General features: G+C 45.9%; 1 protein-coding gene across 1 annotated transcript in view; it reads left to right on the forward strand.

The window, feature by feature from the left end:
- The window catches only part of STK39 (serine/threonine kinase 39), a 177026-nt gene extending 168755 nt beyond the window's left edge, over positions 1–8271 (forward strand). Inside the window, exon 18 of the mRNA XM_077319812.1 lies at positions 7410–8271. Coding sequence (XP_077175927.1) covers positions 7410–7484 — 75 coding nt within the window. The 3' untranslated portion in view covers positions 7485–8271. The remainder of the gene's footprint in view (positions 1–7409) is intronic.
- The last annotated feature ends 10224 nt before the right edge of the window (positions 8272–18495 follow it).

Below are 18495 nucleotides of genomic sequence, written 5' to 3' on the forward strand. Positions count from 1 at the left end.
GCATAATGAAGGTAAATTGGCGCAGGGGAAGTAAGGTTGGGTGTTGACTGGGTTAGTCCAAGGGTGAGTCAATAGGTATTGGCAGACCCAAATTATACAGGGCATGGAAGAGGCAGTAGATAGCTGTTATTACTCACACTCCTAAATTACTTGCCCAGGCTTGTTCCTGACTAACATCCATTTTATGTTATTTTGGACCAGGTAGTGTCCAGAACTTAGACATCTTAGGATGATAGTTTAAGAAGAGTGTTGATTGTTATTCTAGCTCTGTGAGAGGAGGGGTCCGACTGCTAACAGCAGTCACTTCTGGAATTTCTTTATGACTTTAATTGCGATATTGGAGACATTTATCCTTTCTTTTAACCAGCCGTGAGTTAAGAACATGAATCCCAATGCTTGCAACTGGTGTACAGTGTTCAGATGTATCTCTGATAGGCTGACTGTATTTGTGCCATTGACCTCCATGGAAGAACTCAGTATGTACCAAGAAGTAGTAGTGCCCTTGGCTCTGATGAAAGTAGGGTTCAGACTATTCCACTCCACGTTGGATGAGGAGTACAAATAGTAATGGGATTTTCTTTTCCTTTCAACAAAACCTGAGAATTCACTGGGTGCGCCATTCCTTGGCTTCCTTTGAATGTCGTGTAGGCAAGGATTCCTGCTGTGACACAACCTTTTCAGTGTTACATTTTATAAGAAGTGAAATCGGGAATCTTGGGAGTTGAGAACTATTATATTGCTCTCTGGCCGCACAGTCTTACCATGTGTATGAATTTTAAGTGGACCCAAGCAGTGTTTTAATGAAGCTTCCCAGTAGAGCTGAGTTATTATGATCTATTAGAGGTGGAAAGGAAGCATGAGTCACGGAAGATAAATGAGCAGTTGGTCAACACAATGGTAAACAATTCTAGAACGGCCAAAGTGAGCAAAGCCATCAACACACCAGTTGTCATGCATGACCAGGCAACTTTTCAGTAATCTGACTGAGCCAGTAAACCATAATTGATGAGCTGACGAAATAACTTTGTATAGAGTAGATTCAGATTGCTTGAAATAAACACAAGGCTTTGGAGTCAGTTACCTTAGCAATTGCAGCTTTCCAGTACAAGTGCAGGGCAGCAATGGCCCTGACTCACCAAAAGCCTGCATTTGTGGTCCAATGCTGGGAGAGGGCAGAGGGAGGCCTTGTTTTGCTGGGTCCAAGCCAGCCACAGGGAGCATGGAGAGGGGGTCCTTGCACCAGCCCATTTTCATTTTATCATTGGGTTGGCCAGGGAGGGGCGGACCTCCAGGTGAACCTGGACTCCACTCCTTCCCTGTTTAGTCAAGGTGTTGCTGGGGCCTCACTATCAGTTGATTCTGCCTCTCCTTTCCATCTTTCCTTCATTTTCAGTTGTTACAAGATGCGTTTCGGTGCGTTTCGGTATGCCTTCTTTTTTGTGTCACTACATGTTCATCACAGCTTGATTGATTGGTTTGGGCATTGGGACAGATCCATTTGGGGGGGAGAGGTTGAGCCTGTGCTCCCGCCTCTCCAGTTCTGGGCACTCCCTAAAGGGGGCTTGGGATGGGGTGCCTTCAGCAGCATGTCCAGCTTGTGACCGGTTGGCTGGCTCTAACCACCAGGTGGCAAGAGACCCCCACAGCAGCCTGCACTCATGTGGATCCCAGGACTTGTTACTCTGCAGCTTCTCCCCAGCCGGGAGGGCTGTGAGGAAAGGATATATCACACAGCTGGAAGGCCGCCTGATTCAGGATCTGTCCCCATGCTGCACTAATACTCATGCAGTTGTATTCAATAAAAGCTGCGATCCATTTCCCCTCAATTTGATTTGTGTCATTGATCTTCCTCCTTGACCTTACTCCCTTCCTTGCCTCTGGGTCTTCCATATCTTCTGCTGGTGAAACAGCTTGTGATGGAGTAGTCAGAGTGAGATCCTGCCTGCAGTAAACTTCAGCAAAGGCAAACACAAATAGCCCTTTTGGGGTTTTTACTAACCGGTGATCTCTCTCTCTCTCTGTTAAATGCTATCGAATCATTTCTGACGACCCTGTGAATTAATGACCTCCAAAACGTCTTGTCACTTGCTCATGTCTTGCAAACGGAGGGCTGTTGCTTCCTTTCTAGAGTCAATCCACCTCGTGTTTGTCTTCTTTTCCCGCTGCCATCAACTTTCCCTAGCGTTGTTGTCTTTTCCAGGGACACTTGTCTTCCCATGCTATGACCAAAGTACAATAGCCTCAGTTTAGCCCCCATGATGCCCCTTCTCCACTGACACAGAGTGCGTGTCACACTCTTAAACCTTCCTGCCAGGTTACGGGGTCAGACCTGCGCCAGACCATGTTAAACTTGCCACCCTTCTTGTCTCTTTTAAAATACATGGAGAGACTTTGGCATGGCACATCTCAGGTCCTCTCTCTCATGCTTGGAGACAGAGTAGCCCTAGCCCCTTTAATAAAAGAAGCCCTTACCCAGTGGTTGGGATTGAGGCTGAAACACTGTTCCATTCACAGGATGTCAAAAAATTCATTCATATCCTATAAGGTATGTTTCATCTGAGAACTTAAATTGTGTTTCTGTGCTTCTTTGCCCTAAACATGCACAATGGTGTTTTTAGGACATGGTAATTAGGGCTCACGCCATGGGCACCATACTTGATAGGGGCGCGCTGGGCCCCATTAAACTCCCACATGTGGTGGGAGCCATGCACCCCAACTGACCCGTGCCTAGTGACAGAGGACGGTTTGGCAGCACAGATTCTGGCCATGGGAACACTGGCCCCTGTCGCCACAGACCTGAGGCTGGACATGGCGGCTGTTTGTGTTGGATGGAGTGATACGCGTCAGCCGCCTGGCACAAACCCCCACAGCCTTCTTTCTGCTGCAGGCGTTGGTGTGGGCTGCTAGTTCCTCATCCCACCTTTATTATGGTGGGGATGAGCCAAGGGACTCATGGCCTGAGGTGACCAGCCCCTATGCCACAGCCTCCCCGGGGGGGGGGGGGGAACATTGGGTACCAGGGAAGGGCGCCAGTTCGCAGGCATTTCTCTGCAGATGCCCCACCCTCAGCCCCCACATCACCAGGCCCCATCCACCTGCTTGCAAAACTTACATTAATTAAACAATGAATACATTAAATAAACAAGAAATTAACTCTCATTTATGGTAAGAGCAAACTGATGAAAGTGAGGTAAAAGAAGAGTTGGTTCTTATATGCCGCTTTTCTCTACCCAAAGGAGTCTCAAAGCGGCTTACATTCACCTTCCCTTTCCTCTCCCCACAACAGACACCCTGTGAGGGAGGTGAGGCTGAGGGAGCCCTGATATTACTGAAGAAGAAGAAGAGTTGGTTCTTATATGCCGCTTTTCTCTGCCCAAAGGAGTCTCAAAGTGGCTTACTGTCGCCTTCCCTTTCCTCTCCCCACAACAGACACCCTGTGAGGGAGGTGAGGCTGAGAGAGCCCTGATATTACTGCTCAGTCAGAACAGCTTTATCAGGGCTGTGACTGGCCCAAGGTCACCCAGCTGGCTGCATGTAGGGGAGCGGGGAACCAAGCTCGGCTCGCCAGATTAGAAGTCCGCACTCCTAACCACTACACCCAGCTGGCTCTCTCAGTAATTTTTCGCTTTCATTGAACTTTTGAACTGAGTTCCTATTCTTGCAACGGGGATCCATCATTCAGTTATAAATTGACTGTATTTACTCTGCTCTAAGTAGCTCTTCTGCATAGTTCCACTCAGTCAGACATTGGGCTCCCCCCCCCCCCCGCCCCACTCTTAAGCTGCTAACTCCAACTGCTCTTCAACTGCCATTTTCCAACCATCTCTCCAGCATTTTGTCAGCTCTCTTTGGTTGCTTTGAGGGAGAGGCGGGGCCTACCCTGTCTGTCACACACTGCATAAAGCTGTTGCCCAAAAGATGTGCTAATGCAGGAATTCGTCGTACCAGACTTGGTGGAATGCCAAGTTACAAATGCAGATTCCTGGCAGTTCATAGGATCCTATACAGTGTTTTGAGGCATTGGGGTTGAAGAAGAGGTGGTGGACTGACAATATGTCACTTCGGCATGGCTGTTTTCTTTCTGCAGGGGGAAATGGGCTGCTGTATTAATGAAACATTAATTGGGAGTAGATCTTCCAAATGGAGTCCTGCAAACTCTACCCGAGGAGGAGGAGGCAGTGAGCTACTAAATAGCTACAAGAGGTCTTAAACCTCTGACAGATGGCTCCCCCCAGCACTTTGTTGCAAGACTTTTCTGTGGTTATGTGTAAATTACCATTGGCGTTTGTATACATAAAAGGGATTAAAATACCAGAAGACCCAAACAGAGCACATCTGCTGCGACAAACACTGAGCACCGTAACCAATATATATCCTAAATGGGCTGCCCTGGATGTGGCCTCTTAAAATCTTTTGCTAATAAACCTATTTCTCCCTTTTCTAGCTCCTACCTGTAAAAAGTTTAGCAGGAAATGTACACAGACACACTTTCTCAGAGTGTCATATAAGCTGTAAAAAGTGGTTTTCCTTGCAGCAAAGGCTTTTGAAAAGCATCTAATAAGAGCAGAGACATCTTGGGGATGATCCAAGCCCACCTTGTACATTTCGAACCCCCTTCCCTTCCTCCATGTAGCTTAGATGGTGCCCCTCGTCCTTTCAATTTATCCTCACAACAACCCTGTGAGATAGGTTAGACAAAGGCAGGCTTTCTCAACCAGGGTTTCATGAAACCCTGGGGTTTCGTGACAGCCCTGGAAGGGTGGGAGTTAATTAAGTTTTTACATTTTTTAAATGTGTTAAACTTTCACCAGGTAATATGACTATATATGGTCATGTCAGCCCGCCCACACCTCCCAAGATGGCCAATGATGAGTCAGGAGGGAGTGGAAGGGGAGGGGCATCAGGTGGGCGTATACACAGCTATGTCTCTCACCCATTTTCTCAATGATAAAGAAGTTGAGAAAGGTTGGACTAAGAGAATGAATGACGTATTTCATGGCACAGTGATTTGAACCCGTATCTCCCAACGATTACTGTCTCTCAGCTCAGCTTTTAAAACGGGAAATGGTGTTTTCCCCCTGCAGACTAAAAGTAGTCTGCTTAAGAGAGGCTTTAAAAGGCCCACATCCCCGGAACAATTACAATATTAGCACTCCTGGGGTAGTCAATACACACAGAGAAGAGCTAATTGAAGTGTTAAATGCATGTTCTTGACAAACGTATCAGTCCCTGTTTAGAGGGTCGGACATCTGTGGCTTATTTTTCTGGAGGCTAACCTGCCCTAAATAGGGAGAGGAGACTTGTATGTCTTCAAGCTGTTGATTTAATTAGCAGTATTGATCAGAAGATGTTGCTTCCTGATAAAATAAATGTACGCTTCACAGTTAATGAAGGTCATCTGCATTAACACAGTTGTATTCAGTAGGAAATTGCTTAGAGCAGGCATGGGAGGGAGAAGGTATCTTATATTATTAAATATGCTGCCTTACTTACTCAAATGTAAGCAGCTTAATATCATTTCTGTCCATCAAACAAACCTGAATACATTGGTCAAAACCTTTTTTAACAGACAACCCTACTGCTACCATATGTTATTCAGCACCCATGCCCTGAATTGCTTCTGTAGTCCATCCCAGCTAGAAGTCCTGATTTTTGGGGCAATTGAAGTTTCTGAACTGTCTTCAAGGGCAGCCCCATGTAGAGCACATTGTAGTAATCTAATCGGGGAAGGACTAGAATATGGGTGACTGAGACTAGACGATACTCTTTGAGGTACTCTGCAGTTTGTGAACCAGCTAAAGTCGATTGAACAGCATTGCATAGTGCAGACAAAATTTGAGGCATCCAGGTAAAGATTCGGACCCCAAGTTATAAACCTGCTTTAGGGAGGGAGGGGTATCGAACCGTTCAGAATGCCTTGCCTTTTAGCTCCAGATTCAACACTACCTCCGGCCAACACCACGTCATTCTTACCTGGGCCGAATGTCATTTTACTGCTTTTTATCTAGAAACTGATACATTCCATTGGCAGCCCCACCTGATTCAGAGGGAAAGCATTCAAATTTCCTGCTCCCTTCCCCCAGCGGTTTCATGTAGATCTGAAATAGGATGCAGGAAAGAACTGAATCTTCTTCCACGCTGTTGTGTAATAGCCCTGATGCCAAACAAAACTCCACCCTCTCAGTTTTGTGGCAATGATTAGCAGGGTAATGGAATCACTGGAGTGTAGAGTTCCCAATACCAGTAGTCAGGTTGGTGTTGCTGAAAACTGACACACAAAAATCCCACCATTGCCTTCTTGACCCCAGGTCATCCCAAGCTATTTCTGGTTGGGATTCATGGAAGGAATGAGTCCAGAGCAGTGGTTCTCAACCTCCCTAATGCCGCAACCCTTGAATACAGTTCCTCCTGTTGTGGTGACCCCCAACCATAAAATTATGCAAGGGTTCTTTCACAGAAATTAAACCCAAACTGACCAATGGCATGGAGATCCATGGCTCATGATTGTGTATAAATTGTTTTTCCCCCCAGGGTTTCTCAATTCAGTTCTTGTCCCACCATGCCGTTTCGCTCTTTTCTGCCTGTAGGCAGAGCGGGAACAGTGGCGCTCCCCCTCCCCCCCCCCCGGCCAAGCTGCTTGCCCTGCCACAACCCTCGTGAAAGGGTCGTTCGACCCCCAAAGGGGTCCCAACCCCCAGGTTGAGAACCACTGATCTAGAGAATGGGTTTCATCCAAAACCGTTTGGAGTTAAGCAGTCCCTTTCCAATTGAGCAGCATATCCCAAAATAGGACATTGGCAGCTAACCTGTACTTAATGGGCTGAGAGGCCATACTAAGAGGGCGATCTCAGTCGCTGCTAGATGCTCCTGGTGCCAGCTTCTCCGACTCTGCTGGCCTGTTCCTTGTCGACTTGTCTAGCTGGTTGTCATTTGAGGTATAGGAACAGGGTCATTAATTTATTTAGAATATTTATAGGCTACTGGTTTCCAAGAACGTGCCTGTGCATTCGCCTTACAGCCTGCACTGTAAAACACCAACAAGTAAAGCTGGTTATTTAAAAAGAAAAACATTCCTTTTCCTGGTGTATTGCTTATCTGGTAAAGAATGATTAGCCAGTTCATATTAATAGAAAGTCATGTGGTTTTGGTTTTTATATGATTTTGGCTTGGTCTGGAGGGGAGCAGAGGGATTCTTTGTCGGGGAGGGGGATGAGATGGTTCTCCATGACCCTGTAAGTATTGCATTGCTCGCTCTTCGGGCTTTTTCCTAGGGATCAACTGTGTGGTCGTAAATTTTGGCAGGATCTAACCTAATGTGTAGTTCTCCAGTCTGCACATAATGGCTATAAAGACGTTCTCCTTACACATCACCAACCTTTGTTTCCCCTCCCCTCCCCATGCCTTTCCAGGCTTCTGGCTGCGATGGTACCGAGATCCCTGACGAGATAAAACTGATTGGCTTTGCTCAGCTAAGTGTCAGCTGATGCCAACCGCCTGACCCCCAGCAGAACGGCGAGATTGCAAAGAGTCCGGCTTTCATTTGCGAAGGAAAAATCCGAGCACCACACTCTGACTTCTGCTTCATTCTACGGCGATTCACCAAGCTGGAACAAGCAAAAAAAAACCCCAAAACAACTCCCCACCGCTCCACTGCTGTCGCTACCATTCCAAAAACTACTAAATGTGTCTCTCTAGCAATCAAGTTCGGATTTCCCTGAAGTGAAAGCAGACGAATGGGAAATGCACTCAGGTGGCTGCATCCATTGGTTACAAAAGGAATTTTCTATCAGAGCTTTTTTCTTCTTTAATTAAAAAGACAAAACAAACAAACAATAACAGCCTATTTTAGGGGATAATACTGACTCTCTTCTGTTGTAGCTAGAAATGAACGTAATTTGCAAATGCTAGGATTTATTAGCCAAACTTGAATTCTAGTTTTAAGGAAAAAAAACACAAACTGTGAATTTTATTTCCCCCCCCCCTCTCCTTATATTTATGCATTATGCCGCCTAGCTTATAAGAAACCGATTATATCTTTTTGTTGTTGTTTCCTTGATTATGTGCTACTTACAGGTAACCTATTTTTGTTTTTGTTTTTAATTTTAAAAAGAGTGTTTCAGGTTCATCTATGAAGCATTCCTTGATCTCTTTCTCTCCTAGTTTTTGAACTGAGGTAGGCCTTCTAGTTTTGGTTTCGTTTTTGGTTTGTGTGTCTTTAAAAAAAAAGATCCATCATCTGGTTGTCAAGGGTGTGGGACAGGGGTAGTCAAACTGCGGCCCTCCAGATGTCCATGGACTACAATTCCCATGAGCCCCTGCCAGCATCCGCTGGCAGGGGCTCATGGGAACTGTAGTCCATGGACATCTGGAGGGCCGCAGTTTTGACTACCCCTGGTGTGGGAGGTGCCTTGTGGATCTTAACTGATCTATGCCTGAAGCCTTGTAAATCTGAGCTCATCTCAATTCCAGACCGACCCCGTCGAGATCTCCTGAGTAATGAGAAAGACTGAGACAAAATATGACCTGAATTCTGCTTTGTCGGGGGCAGGGGAGGGGGAGTCTCCAAGCCGAACACTTCTTATAAAACTGTTGCCATTAAGCTTTAAAAGAAATGCCTTTACTTTGCCCGTCTCCGATTTGGCTTTTCTCTAAAAGTTTAGGAATTTTTTTGTGTTATAACAATAAAAAAAAAAAAAACTTGAAGAGAATCTAAGCTTTACTTGAAATTCTGCAGAACACCATGGTGGAGTGCAAAGAAGGAGGGGCTTTGTGCAATGACTTAAGGGTAAAAAAGAAACAAAACGGTTACAGGTTTTCTTTAAAAAAAATACTTCTGACGGAAGGAGTCACATGCTTAACCTGTGGCATAGATCCTTTGGAGCTAGTAAACTGTTAGGCGGATTCTCTCATTTGAAGCATATCTTTTTGGAAGGTGGATTTCTGGGATCTGGCCATGTTCCGCCACTTCCTCGCTAAACTCAGACAAACGGCAACTCTCTCTGACATACGGGAGGGATAACAAAGAATGGCCGATACGTTATTTAAGAGTTATTTATAATGCCTTGTCCTAACTGTTTGAGGTGTTCTAGAGCCATTTGCATACAACTCAGTGTAATTTCATTCCATTCTATTGTTTACACAATGATTACTCAAAAGACTGACTGCAGAGGTAAAAGGAAAATAAAAATGTATTGCACAAACTCGTTGAGTTTCTTTGGATGATGATTTCGGAGGATTTTAAGCCGAAATGGCAAACTCAGCCGCTTTGCCTGGGTAAGTAAACGAGTCGGCTTACAGCAGTCATCCCTCACCAAGGTGTTTCCTAGCACCCACTTGGAAGTAAGAGGTACTTAAATGGAGGGGGGGGGGAGAACACCCAACTGGATAATGCTGTCTCCATCATAGGAGGAGGATACTTGGCTTGAAACTTCCTAACATTTTTGGGACCCTTTCTTTTTTATTATATTAAGTTTATACACCATCCTTCCTGAGGGCTCAGTTTTGAGACTGATCGGATTTAGTCCCTGTGACCGCCATTTTGTGAGTGGTCGTGTCCTGCATTCATTCTCAGATGCCACTCCATTGATTCTCCCTCATGTGTGACCAGGGGGGGTCTGGAATACATGAAGAGGGGGTGCTCCAGCCCTTTCGAAAGATCTTTTCCTCTCCAATCCTCACCTAGAATCATTGGAAGGGGCCTTAGAGGCTATCTTGTCCACCCCCTGCTCAATGCAGGATCAACATAAAGCATCCAGGATAAATATCTGTCCAGATGCTGCTTGAAGACCACCAGTGAGGAGAGTTCACCACCTCCTTAGTCAGCTGACCCCACTGCTGAACTATGTGAAAAACCTTTTCTTTCTATCTAGCTGATATCGTTCTCCACGTAGTTTAAGCCCATTACTGCAGGTCCTATTCCCTGCAGCCAACAGGAACCACTCCCTGCCCAAATCTAAGTGACAAGTTTTCAAATCGTTAAAGAGAGCAACCAACCTCCTCTTCTCCAGGCTGAACATTCCCCTCAGCCTTTCCTCACAGGGCTTGGTCCCCAGGCCCTGGATCATTCTTGTCTCTTTCCTCTGAGCCCTCTCAATTTTGTCCACGTCCTTTATGAAGTGAGGCCTCCAGAACAGCACACAAGACTCCAGGTGGGGTCTGACCAATGCGGTATACAGTGGGACTGTGACATCTTATGATTTTGATGTGATGATATCCTGAAGTTAGGAAGCTGTAGCCTGCTACCAACCAGAGCCGGATTCCTCCCTTTGCTGCCCCCATGTTCACCAGAAGGTGGAGCTTAGCGTGTCTGCACATGAGGAGGAGCTCCCTGCTGTCCTTTAGCTTGTGCTATGTCTCCATGCTTAGCCTTCCAGCATGGTTAAGTAACTAGGCAGCATAGGTGAGAGTGAGAAGAAGACAGAGTGCACTAAGGATTGTGTGTGTGGGGAGAATCTTTTTTAAAGGATCTTTCAAAATGAAGTATGAATTCTAGCAAAGACCAAAAACCCCATGAATTAGCAATCAAAAAGCAGAATTTCTCTCCTAGAAACGGATGTTGTGGCTTGAGAAAGACTGTGCCCCTGCTCTTGGGACAGACTTCAGCCCTTGACTGCTAGGTTTTCTCTCTTCAGTCTTTCTTCCCTGGCGCTCTTCCCTTGGTGCACATTAGAACATCAGGCTGACAGCTTTCCCCCTTGGTTCCCAACCCGGCCTGCCTGTGGACCCAATCAGACTTTGTTGTGGGCTCAGATAAACGAGTCCCGCCAAGCTGCTGCTGACCAATTATCTCAAAGTTGTGATAAGGATTTTCAGGGTGTCTGAGCTTGACGTTAAGAGACATCTATCTTGGCTCATGAACCGTTTGGACAAATGGCGATTTGATTCACCCAGGGTTCATCCTGTCTCTCGGTGCATGTTTCACTCTAAAACTGTTTGTCTCTCACCCTCTGAAGTAGCTTGTGAATTTTCGAAATCCCTGGCAAAGTGTGTTTTGGCTTGAGGCATACTTCTTCCTGTTTCTTGACAGACTCCGCCTACTCCATAGAGGCCATTTTGTTGCGGTGTTCACCACCAGCTCTTAAAATACCAGAAGTAGCTACTGGCGCTTGGGAAACTCTGAAACTAGATTCTCTGAGTGCCACTGGCCCCAATCTGTTTGTCTTGGGCAGCCTTCCTCAATTGTTTTACCAGTGAGAAACCCCTGAAACGTTCTTCATACTTTGAGAAACCTCAGAAGTGGCGCAATCGTGCAGAATATGGTTGGGAAGCATAGCTGTGGACATGCCCACCTGAGGCCCCTCCCCTTCCACCCCCTCCAGGCCTGTCATTGGCCATTTGGGAGGAGATATATGGTCATATCACCTGATTTTTAATATATATATTAAGATTTGTTAACATCTACCAATTCAGGAAACCCTTCCAGGGCCTTCAAGAAACGCCAAGGTTTCATGAAAGCCTGGTCTAGTATCCGTTCCATTCTTCCAAGGAGCACAGGGTGGAGTATGTGTGATCACCCCCTCTTCCATTTTATCCTAACAGTCCCATGTTGTATGTAGAGCTGAGGAATAGCAATGGCTCCAAGGTCACAAGTGGAGATTCTAACCCTGTTTTCTCCAACCCTTTAACCACTTTTTTCGTCTGTCTCGTAGTCCTTCAAAACACACAGACTTCTATTGGCACAGCTTATTTCTCTTCTCCTTACAAGTCTAAAAGCCTCAGCCAGCTTTTTGATCTCCCTTTTCTTGACCTTTCCTTGATTGCCACGGGGCTCAGTCCATGTGAGTAGCTGAGTAATTATTTTTCTTGATCCCATCATGGGTCCATTTTTACTTCAAAGCAAGCCCCACTGCATTCAATAGGACTGGGGACTTTGAAGAATCTGTTCCTGCAGAACATGCTAACTAGGCAAAACTCTTCATTCAATCATACTCCAGGTTTTATTGGGGGGGAGGTGTAGTGTTCATCTCTAGCTTCCAGTAAATTGAAAAAAAGTAGGTGTGAGGGCTTTCCCCCAATTTTTTTTAACCCCTCCCTGTTTTGGCTTCGGCGAAGGGGTGATTTCATTTGCTCCACCCACTCACAAGCAGGCGTAAAAAATTGAACGTATTTAATGAACCCCTTGACATGTTTGCATTTGTACTGCTGGATCCTTCCCCCCCCCCCCCAAGAAACCAAGCTGGCAAGATTCAGTTGTGCACAGAGCAGCAGCTATTTCATTGACGTGCAAATGCTGTTGCTGAGATCACTTCAGAATTTCAGTACTTCTGCCATTGTGAAGATTGACTTGGTGGAAGCATCGTCACGCCGAGCAGCTTGACGCAAAGGCCTCTTCGTGTTCAGCGCAGCCACTGAGCCCACGTGTTGCTGTTAGAAATACAGCTTATGGATGTGCATAATTTGAAAAGCCAAATGACCGCTACACAGCTACTTCTGATGAAATGGGCTTCAATTTCTCCCAAGGGCTACATTCATATTTTCACTCTGGCTGAGGAATGCGCGCCTGAATTTGTAGGAACGTGCAGAAGCTCTCTGATATCAGCTTTGGCTGAGATCGTCAACCTCCTGCCAATCCAGGGATCCGTTTTAACTCCGTTTTCAAAACAGGATTCACAGAATTCTGACTGGGCCACCTATCTAACTCTGCATGCACAGAGTGTCACTCTGCGTTTCTGATGCCAGCCCCGACATCCTGGAAAGATCACTGTGGGACTGAGAGAGATCGATGTGGAAGAATATCTGTCCCAGTTTGTTTGTTATTGAATGTGGAGACTGCCCCTCTCCGCAAACAGGCTTACAACATGTTAACATTCTAGTAAGATTATACTAAAAACAATAAAGCCCCCATAATCCTCTGCTTTCCTGCCATTTGGTCATATGTTCTGTCTGTCATGTTCCATACTATGACTGAAGGAAACGTGGACCACTACAACTCGTGAGGAAGAAACCAGAATTTGAGACGGCGATCGACACCTGTGAAGCACGTCGAAGCGCAGGGCCATTTCAAATGCCAGATTTGCATATTTCTGTGAAGTGGAATAACGGTTAGATCCCTTGAGTGACAATCAGGACTAAAACACGGACAGGAGCTCAGCGGGGTAATTGCAAGCATGTTTCCAGTTCAGCTGAGGCTAATGAGACTGTGGCACAATTAGGATAAGATTTGGCCCCGCTGCTTTGCATAAGCATTTAATCAATCAAGATTTGGATAAAGGTCAGAAGAAAACGGCCAAACCCTCGTGTTGCATGAATTTATTAGCTTTTCCCGGGATCGTGGTCTTTCTTGGAGGTGGACCCCCTCTCACTGAATTTGAAAACTTTTGCCAAAATGGCAAATCTGATCAAATAGTCTCCATGTGGCTGAGGGGGGGGGGTTACAATGTACCTCTCCTTTTCAGCATCTCTTGCTGCACGGATTCTGTCAGAAGATGCCTGGTTGCATCATAAAATTGAGGCAGGGCACTCTCTGCCCCTGACTCAAGCGAGGGAAGCGTTTCCGAGGGCAATGCAGAGGAGTCTGTGGGTATACTTGTGCTTTCCTTTTGAGGGGGGAAAGCTTTCCCCTTCGGCCTAACAGTTGGCTGACAGGGAGACCACAGAAAAGCCCCTTCTCACTTAAAATACTGCTCTGGACAGCCTCGCTGCTGGAGGGAAGACGCAGCCAAGCCATGTGTATTTCTTCTTCTTGACGCTGTAGATTTGAGGCCTACGACACAGGGTTGTTGTGCAGATGAAAATGGATGCTGTCGCAGTGGTTCGTTTGCCTCCTGTTTCATCTGCACAGCAACCCTGTGCAGTAGGCCTCAAGTGTTTCAACTCCACAACAACCTGCGTGGGAGGCCTTAAATATTACTTCTGCACAACAACCCTGTCCAACCTCCAAAGCAGCTCTTTCTGCTTGGGGAGTTTTGATCATTATAGTCTGGAGATGAGCTGTAATTCCAGGAGCTCTCCAGGCCCCACCTAGAGGCTGGCTACCCCTGGGTTGGAACTATTCCTGGAGGTTTGGAGGTGGGACTTCAGAATGGTCCAATGCCTCAGAGTCCACCTTCCCAAGCAGTCATTTTCGCTTGGGAAGCTGATCTTTATAATCTGGAAATGAGCTGTAAATCCAGGAGTATTCCAGGCCCCACCTGGAGGTTGGCTACCCCTGGGTTGGAAATATTCCTAGAGGTTTGGAGGAGGGCCTTCCCTGCCACCATTAGCATTAAAAGATGGTAAGGGGGTCCTAGGAGGAGTTAGGCCTCACTGTTTCCTTGAGGTTTGGAGGTTGGACTTTAAAATGGTCCAATGCCTCAATTACACTACGAGATCCAGACCAGCCGCCTTCAGTCACGGCCAACTATATATTACTGTGTCACAAGTCAGACGTTTCACAGGCCTCAGGGTCCATGTTGCCCCTGAGGCAGAGCAGGGAACGCTCCTCCCACAATCTGACCGCATTGTGACAAAGAATGTCATCTACCGTGAGATCCTCCTCTGATCGACACACAACAGCCACGCCACACTTCCCACAGGTCAGTCTTCTTCCACACTCTACTACACACATCTTTGCCACACATCTCTCTCCTCACACACCCTCATTCCCAGCCACCACAACCCACACAACACACCCCTGCAGTCACATATCCTTCCAGACTGGACACCTCTCCACTTACTTTTCCCACCCCCACGCTCTAGCATCTGTTGTATTCCTGGATAAATTGGGCTTTGCCCCTAGTCGTAATAATAATAATACAGTGGGGGAGGGAGACTTTTACCTAATTCCAGAAACCTATTGTTTTTACTTCGCTTTCATTTCCACAGGAGCCCGCCTGATTAGTTGTCCAGATTTTAATAGCTGAGTGTTGTGACATCTCTGTAATTCACTTTGCCACTGTGAATAAACTCAACCTTACAGAGTACTTTATAAAAGGGTGGGGTTATTGCTGTTTTTATGATTGGTAGATTGCTACTTGTCAAGCTGTACGCGTAGCCAAGCCAATCAGCCTGGCTGACTCAAACCGAGCTAAACTGAAAACTCCACAATTATGGGAGGTTAAGGCAGTGCTGGATCATCATGCAAATGAGACGCTACAGAGCTTCCTTTCCGAAAAACTAGCCCCCAGAAGGCAAAGCTTTAACAAGAAAGAAAGAGTTCTTGACATCCTCACTCTAAAAAAACTGCATGTGAAATGTCCTTTTTCATCTAGTAAATGAACACGCTTTTGAAAATTGCATCCCCTCAGATGGGTAACAGAAGGCCATTTGGGCTGCTGATGTGATGACACGGAGTGATGAGGCCATTCGGTTTTGCTCGAGTGTTTTCTCCCCAGTCCTCCCACCCACCTGTTTTCTTGCCTATCTTATTCACTTTTCCAATAAGCACATTTTCATTGCAATTCCTTTATGCTTGCAAAATCCATTGCGAAATCCACTGATTCTGTATAAGGCAGCTTCACAGAGGTGCCTGTATGATAATTGAGTTGGACAATATGGATACGGGCCACCATTCTATCACAAAAGCTACACCTGATGTGTGGTCAAACTGCCCCCTGGGTAGGCTGACATCAATGATGAGAATGTCCCCCAGAGAAAGAGTTTGTCGGGGTCAGTTGTAGACAGCCAGTGATGTGTGGATTTTGTGTCTGTTTTGCTGTCAAAGTCACACCTGACTTATGATGACCCTGAAGGTTTTTTCATGGCAAGAGACATTCAGAGGTGGTTTGCCCCGGTCAGCCTTCTCATCATGACCCTAGTATTCCTTGGTAACTGAGAGCCAGTTTGGTGTAGTGGTTAGGAGTGTGGACTTCTAATCTGGCACGCCGGGTTTGATTCTGCACTCCCCCAAATCTAGCCAGCTGGGTGACCTTGGGCTCGCCACGGTGCTGATAAAATTGTTCTGACCGAGCAGTGATATCAGGACTCTCTCAGCATCACCACCCTCACAGGGTGTCTGTTGTGGGGAGAGGGAAGGGAAGGCGACTGTAAGCCGCTTTGATACTCCTTCGGGTAGAGAAAAGCAGCATATAAGAACCAATTCTTCTTCTTCTTCTTCTTCTTCTTCACCTGTCTCCCAAATAAAGACCAGGGCCAATTCTTCTTAACTTTAAGATCTGATGAAATCAGGCTTGCCTGGACTATCCAGGGGGTATTATGCACTGGGGAGAACCTCCCAAATACTCTGCAAAAAAAACACATTGTTTTTCTGGTTTATGCATGTGAGACCGTTTTCTCCACACAAGCCCCATTGTTGTATTTTTGATTCTGCATGTAACTCACTCCTCATAGGAACAAACTTGCCTTTACCACATCGTTTCCTCGCAGTATTGTAAACTTTCTTTGCTACCAATTTTCCTTTAATATGGTTCCAAGGATGCCTTTTTCTACATGCATAAATGTGTCCATGATTTTTGTCTCCTCCCCTGTGCTGTCTTACACCAATGGCTGAATGCAGAGCTCATGAACTACAATTCCTAGAAGGCTCTGCCAGCAGCATGTGGCATTGCTGACCATAGCCTACCAATGAGCCCCCAATACAATGGAGGAAATTCCCCTCCCACTTAGAAATAACTTTCTCAACTGCATAATCATTACTTCAGTCTACTATAGTAGGAAGAAAAAACACAGTATCGGTGCACATGCATAATCAGGAATGTTTTAAAAAGGGGGGATTTAACAGGGTCAGACTTCTGTGGAAATTGGTAAGTGTGTAATAGACCCAGGTCAGGATGATTATGGATACAATGGCTTTAATTTTCTTGTTCAATACATACAAAGCTGCCTTATACTGAATTAGACCAGTGGTCCACCACGGTGAGTATTTTCTACTCTGACTAGCAGTGGCTCTCAAAGTCTCAAGTAAAGCTCTCTCATCACCTACTGCCTGGTCAAGTGGAGATGTCAGGGATTGAACCAGGGACCTTATGCAGGCCAAGCAGAGACTCTTCTGTTCATCCAAAGCCCCTTCTCCTTCAAATGTGGACCCAAAGGTTTATCAGTCACATTTCTTTTTTCATCCTGAATCCTCAGGTTTGCTTTCCAGCTCTAATTTGTTTGGAAATAAGACCATATTAAAAGTTAAAATGAAACTTAGGTAAACTGGAGAATTATCTGCATTTGGGTCATCGTGGTCCTGGCTTTCCATCTGAGATATTCAAAATAGTCGAAGAGGTAATGAAGAGTGCTAAGTCATGATTTATAGAGGAGATCTTGTCTTAAGGATAAATCATGAATCCTCACTTTAAGAAAACTGTGTGGGAGCTGGGACAAATTAATGAGTCGAGGAGAAACTGAAGTGTCTACGGATTGTGTTATTGAGACATTTGAGAGAGAGCATGCTGGGTTAGGCAGCTGGGCGTGCTATGCCCAAAAGACAGCTCTAAAGCCCCTCTGCTACTTTTAAATTGGTATCTTTTGCTGTAAGATTAAAGGACCCAAACCAGTCATGGAATGCAAGAGAAAGAAAAAAGTGCACATGTACTTTGGGGTGTGTTTGTTGTAATTAGAAGACCTGCTTCCTCTATGCATAACATATAAATGGAAGTGTGGTGCAGAATCACAAATTCATAGAATTATAGAGTTTTAAGGGATCTTATAGAGTTTTAAGGCATCTTCTCTAGGAAATCAGGGCTGACTGCTCCTTAGAAGGCTAGATCCTGAAGATGAAACTCAAATACTTTGGCCACCTCATGAGAAGGAAGGACTCCCTGGAGAAGAGCCTAATGCTGGGAGTGATTGAGGGCAAAAGAAGATGACAGAGAATGAGGTGGCAGGATGGAGTCACCGAAGTAGTAAATGGACTCTGGGGAATGGTAGAGGACAGGAAGGCCTGGAGGATCATTGCCCATGGGGTTGCGATGGGTCGGACACGACTTCACGCTTAACAACAACAACAAGGGATCTTCAGGGTCATGTGGTCCAACCCTCTGCACAACACAGGAAACTCACAGCTACCTAACCCCCTACACAACGCAGGAAACTCACAAAGTATGAATTATCAGCGGTCAGCAGTACCCCATCCCAAGCATCTGGGCCTGCTTTGAACTGAGCAACAGACTCCCCAAACTTACTCATGTAGTGGGAGAATAGGCATGCCAGTTTCCAGGTGGGATCTGGGAATCCCCCTGAGTTATACCTCATCTCCAGGTTACAGGGATCAATTCTCCTTGAGAAGATGGGTGCTTTGGAGGGTGGATTGGATGGCATTGCACCCACTGAGGTCCTTGTCCTTCCCATTTTTCAGCCCCAAATCCCCAGGTATTTTCCAAACTTGATCTAGCAACCCTACCCCCTCATTCCCCACCAGTGGTTAGGGGGAACCTAGTGACTGTATCGGAGAAGAACATTGGGGAGGACTCAGGGAGCAGAGACCCCAGTTTCAAGGACATTTGTTGCTGCTGGAGATGCTTGTCTTAATCATACAGATTGAAAACTATGATTTAGAACAGCAACACACATTTTAAATTATGTATGAAACCTCAGATGCCACCAAGGATCCTCACAACACAAGGCGCTGTC

The sequence above is a fragment of the Paroedura picta genome, chromosome 2, assembly GCF_049243985.1.
Source record: "Paroedura picta isolate Pp20150507F chromosome 2, Ppicta_v3.0, whole genome shotgun sequence".
Taxonomy (NCBI): domain Eukaryota; kingdom Metazoa; phylum Chordata; class Lepidosauria; order Squamata; family Gekkonidae; genus Paroedura; species Paroedura picta.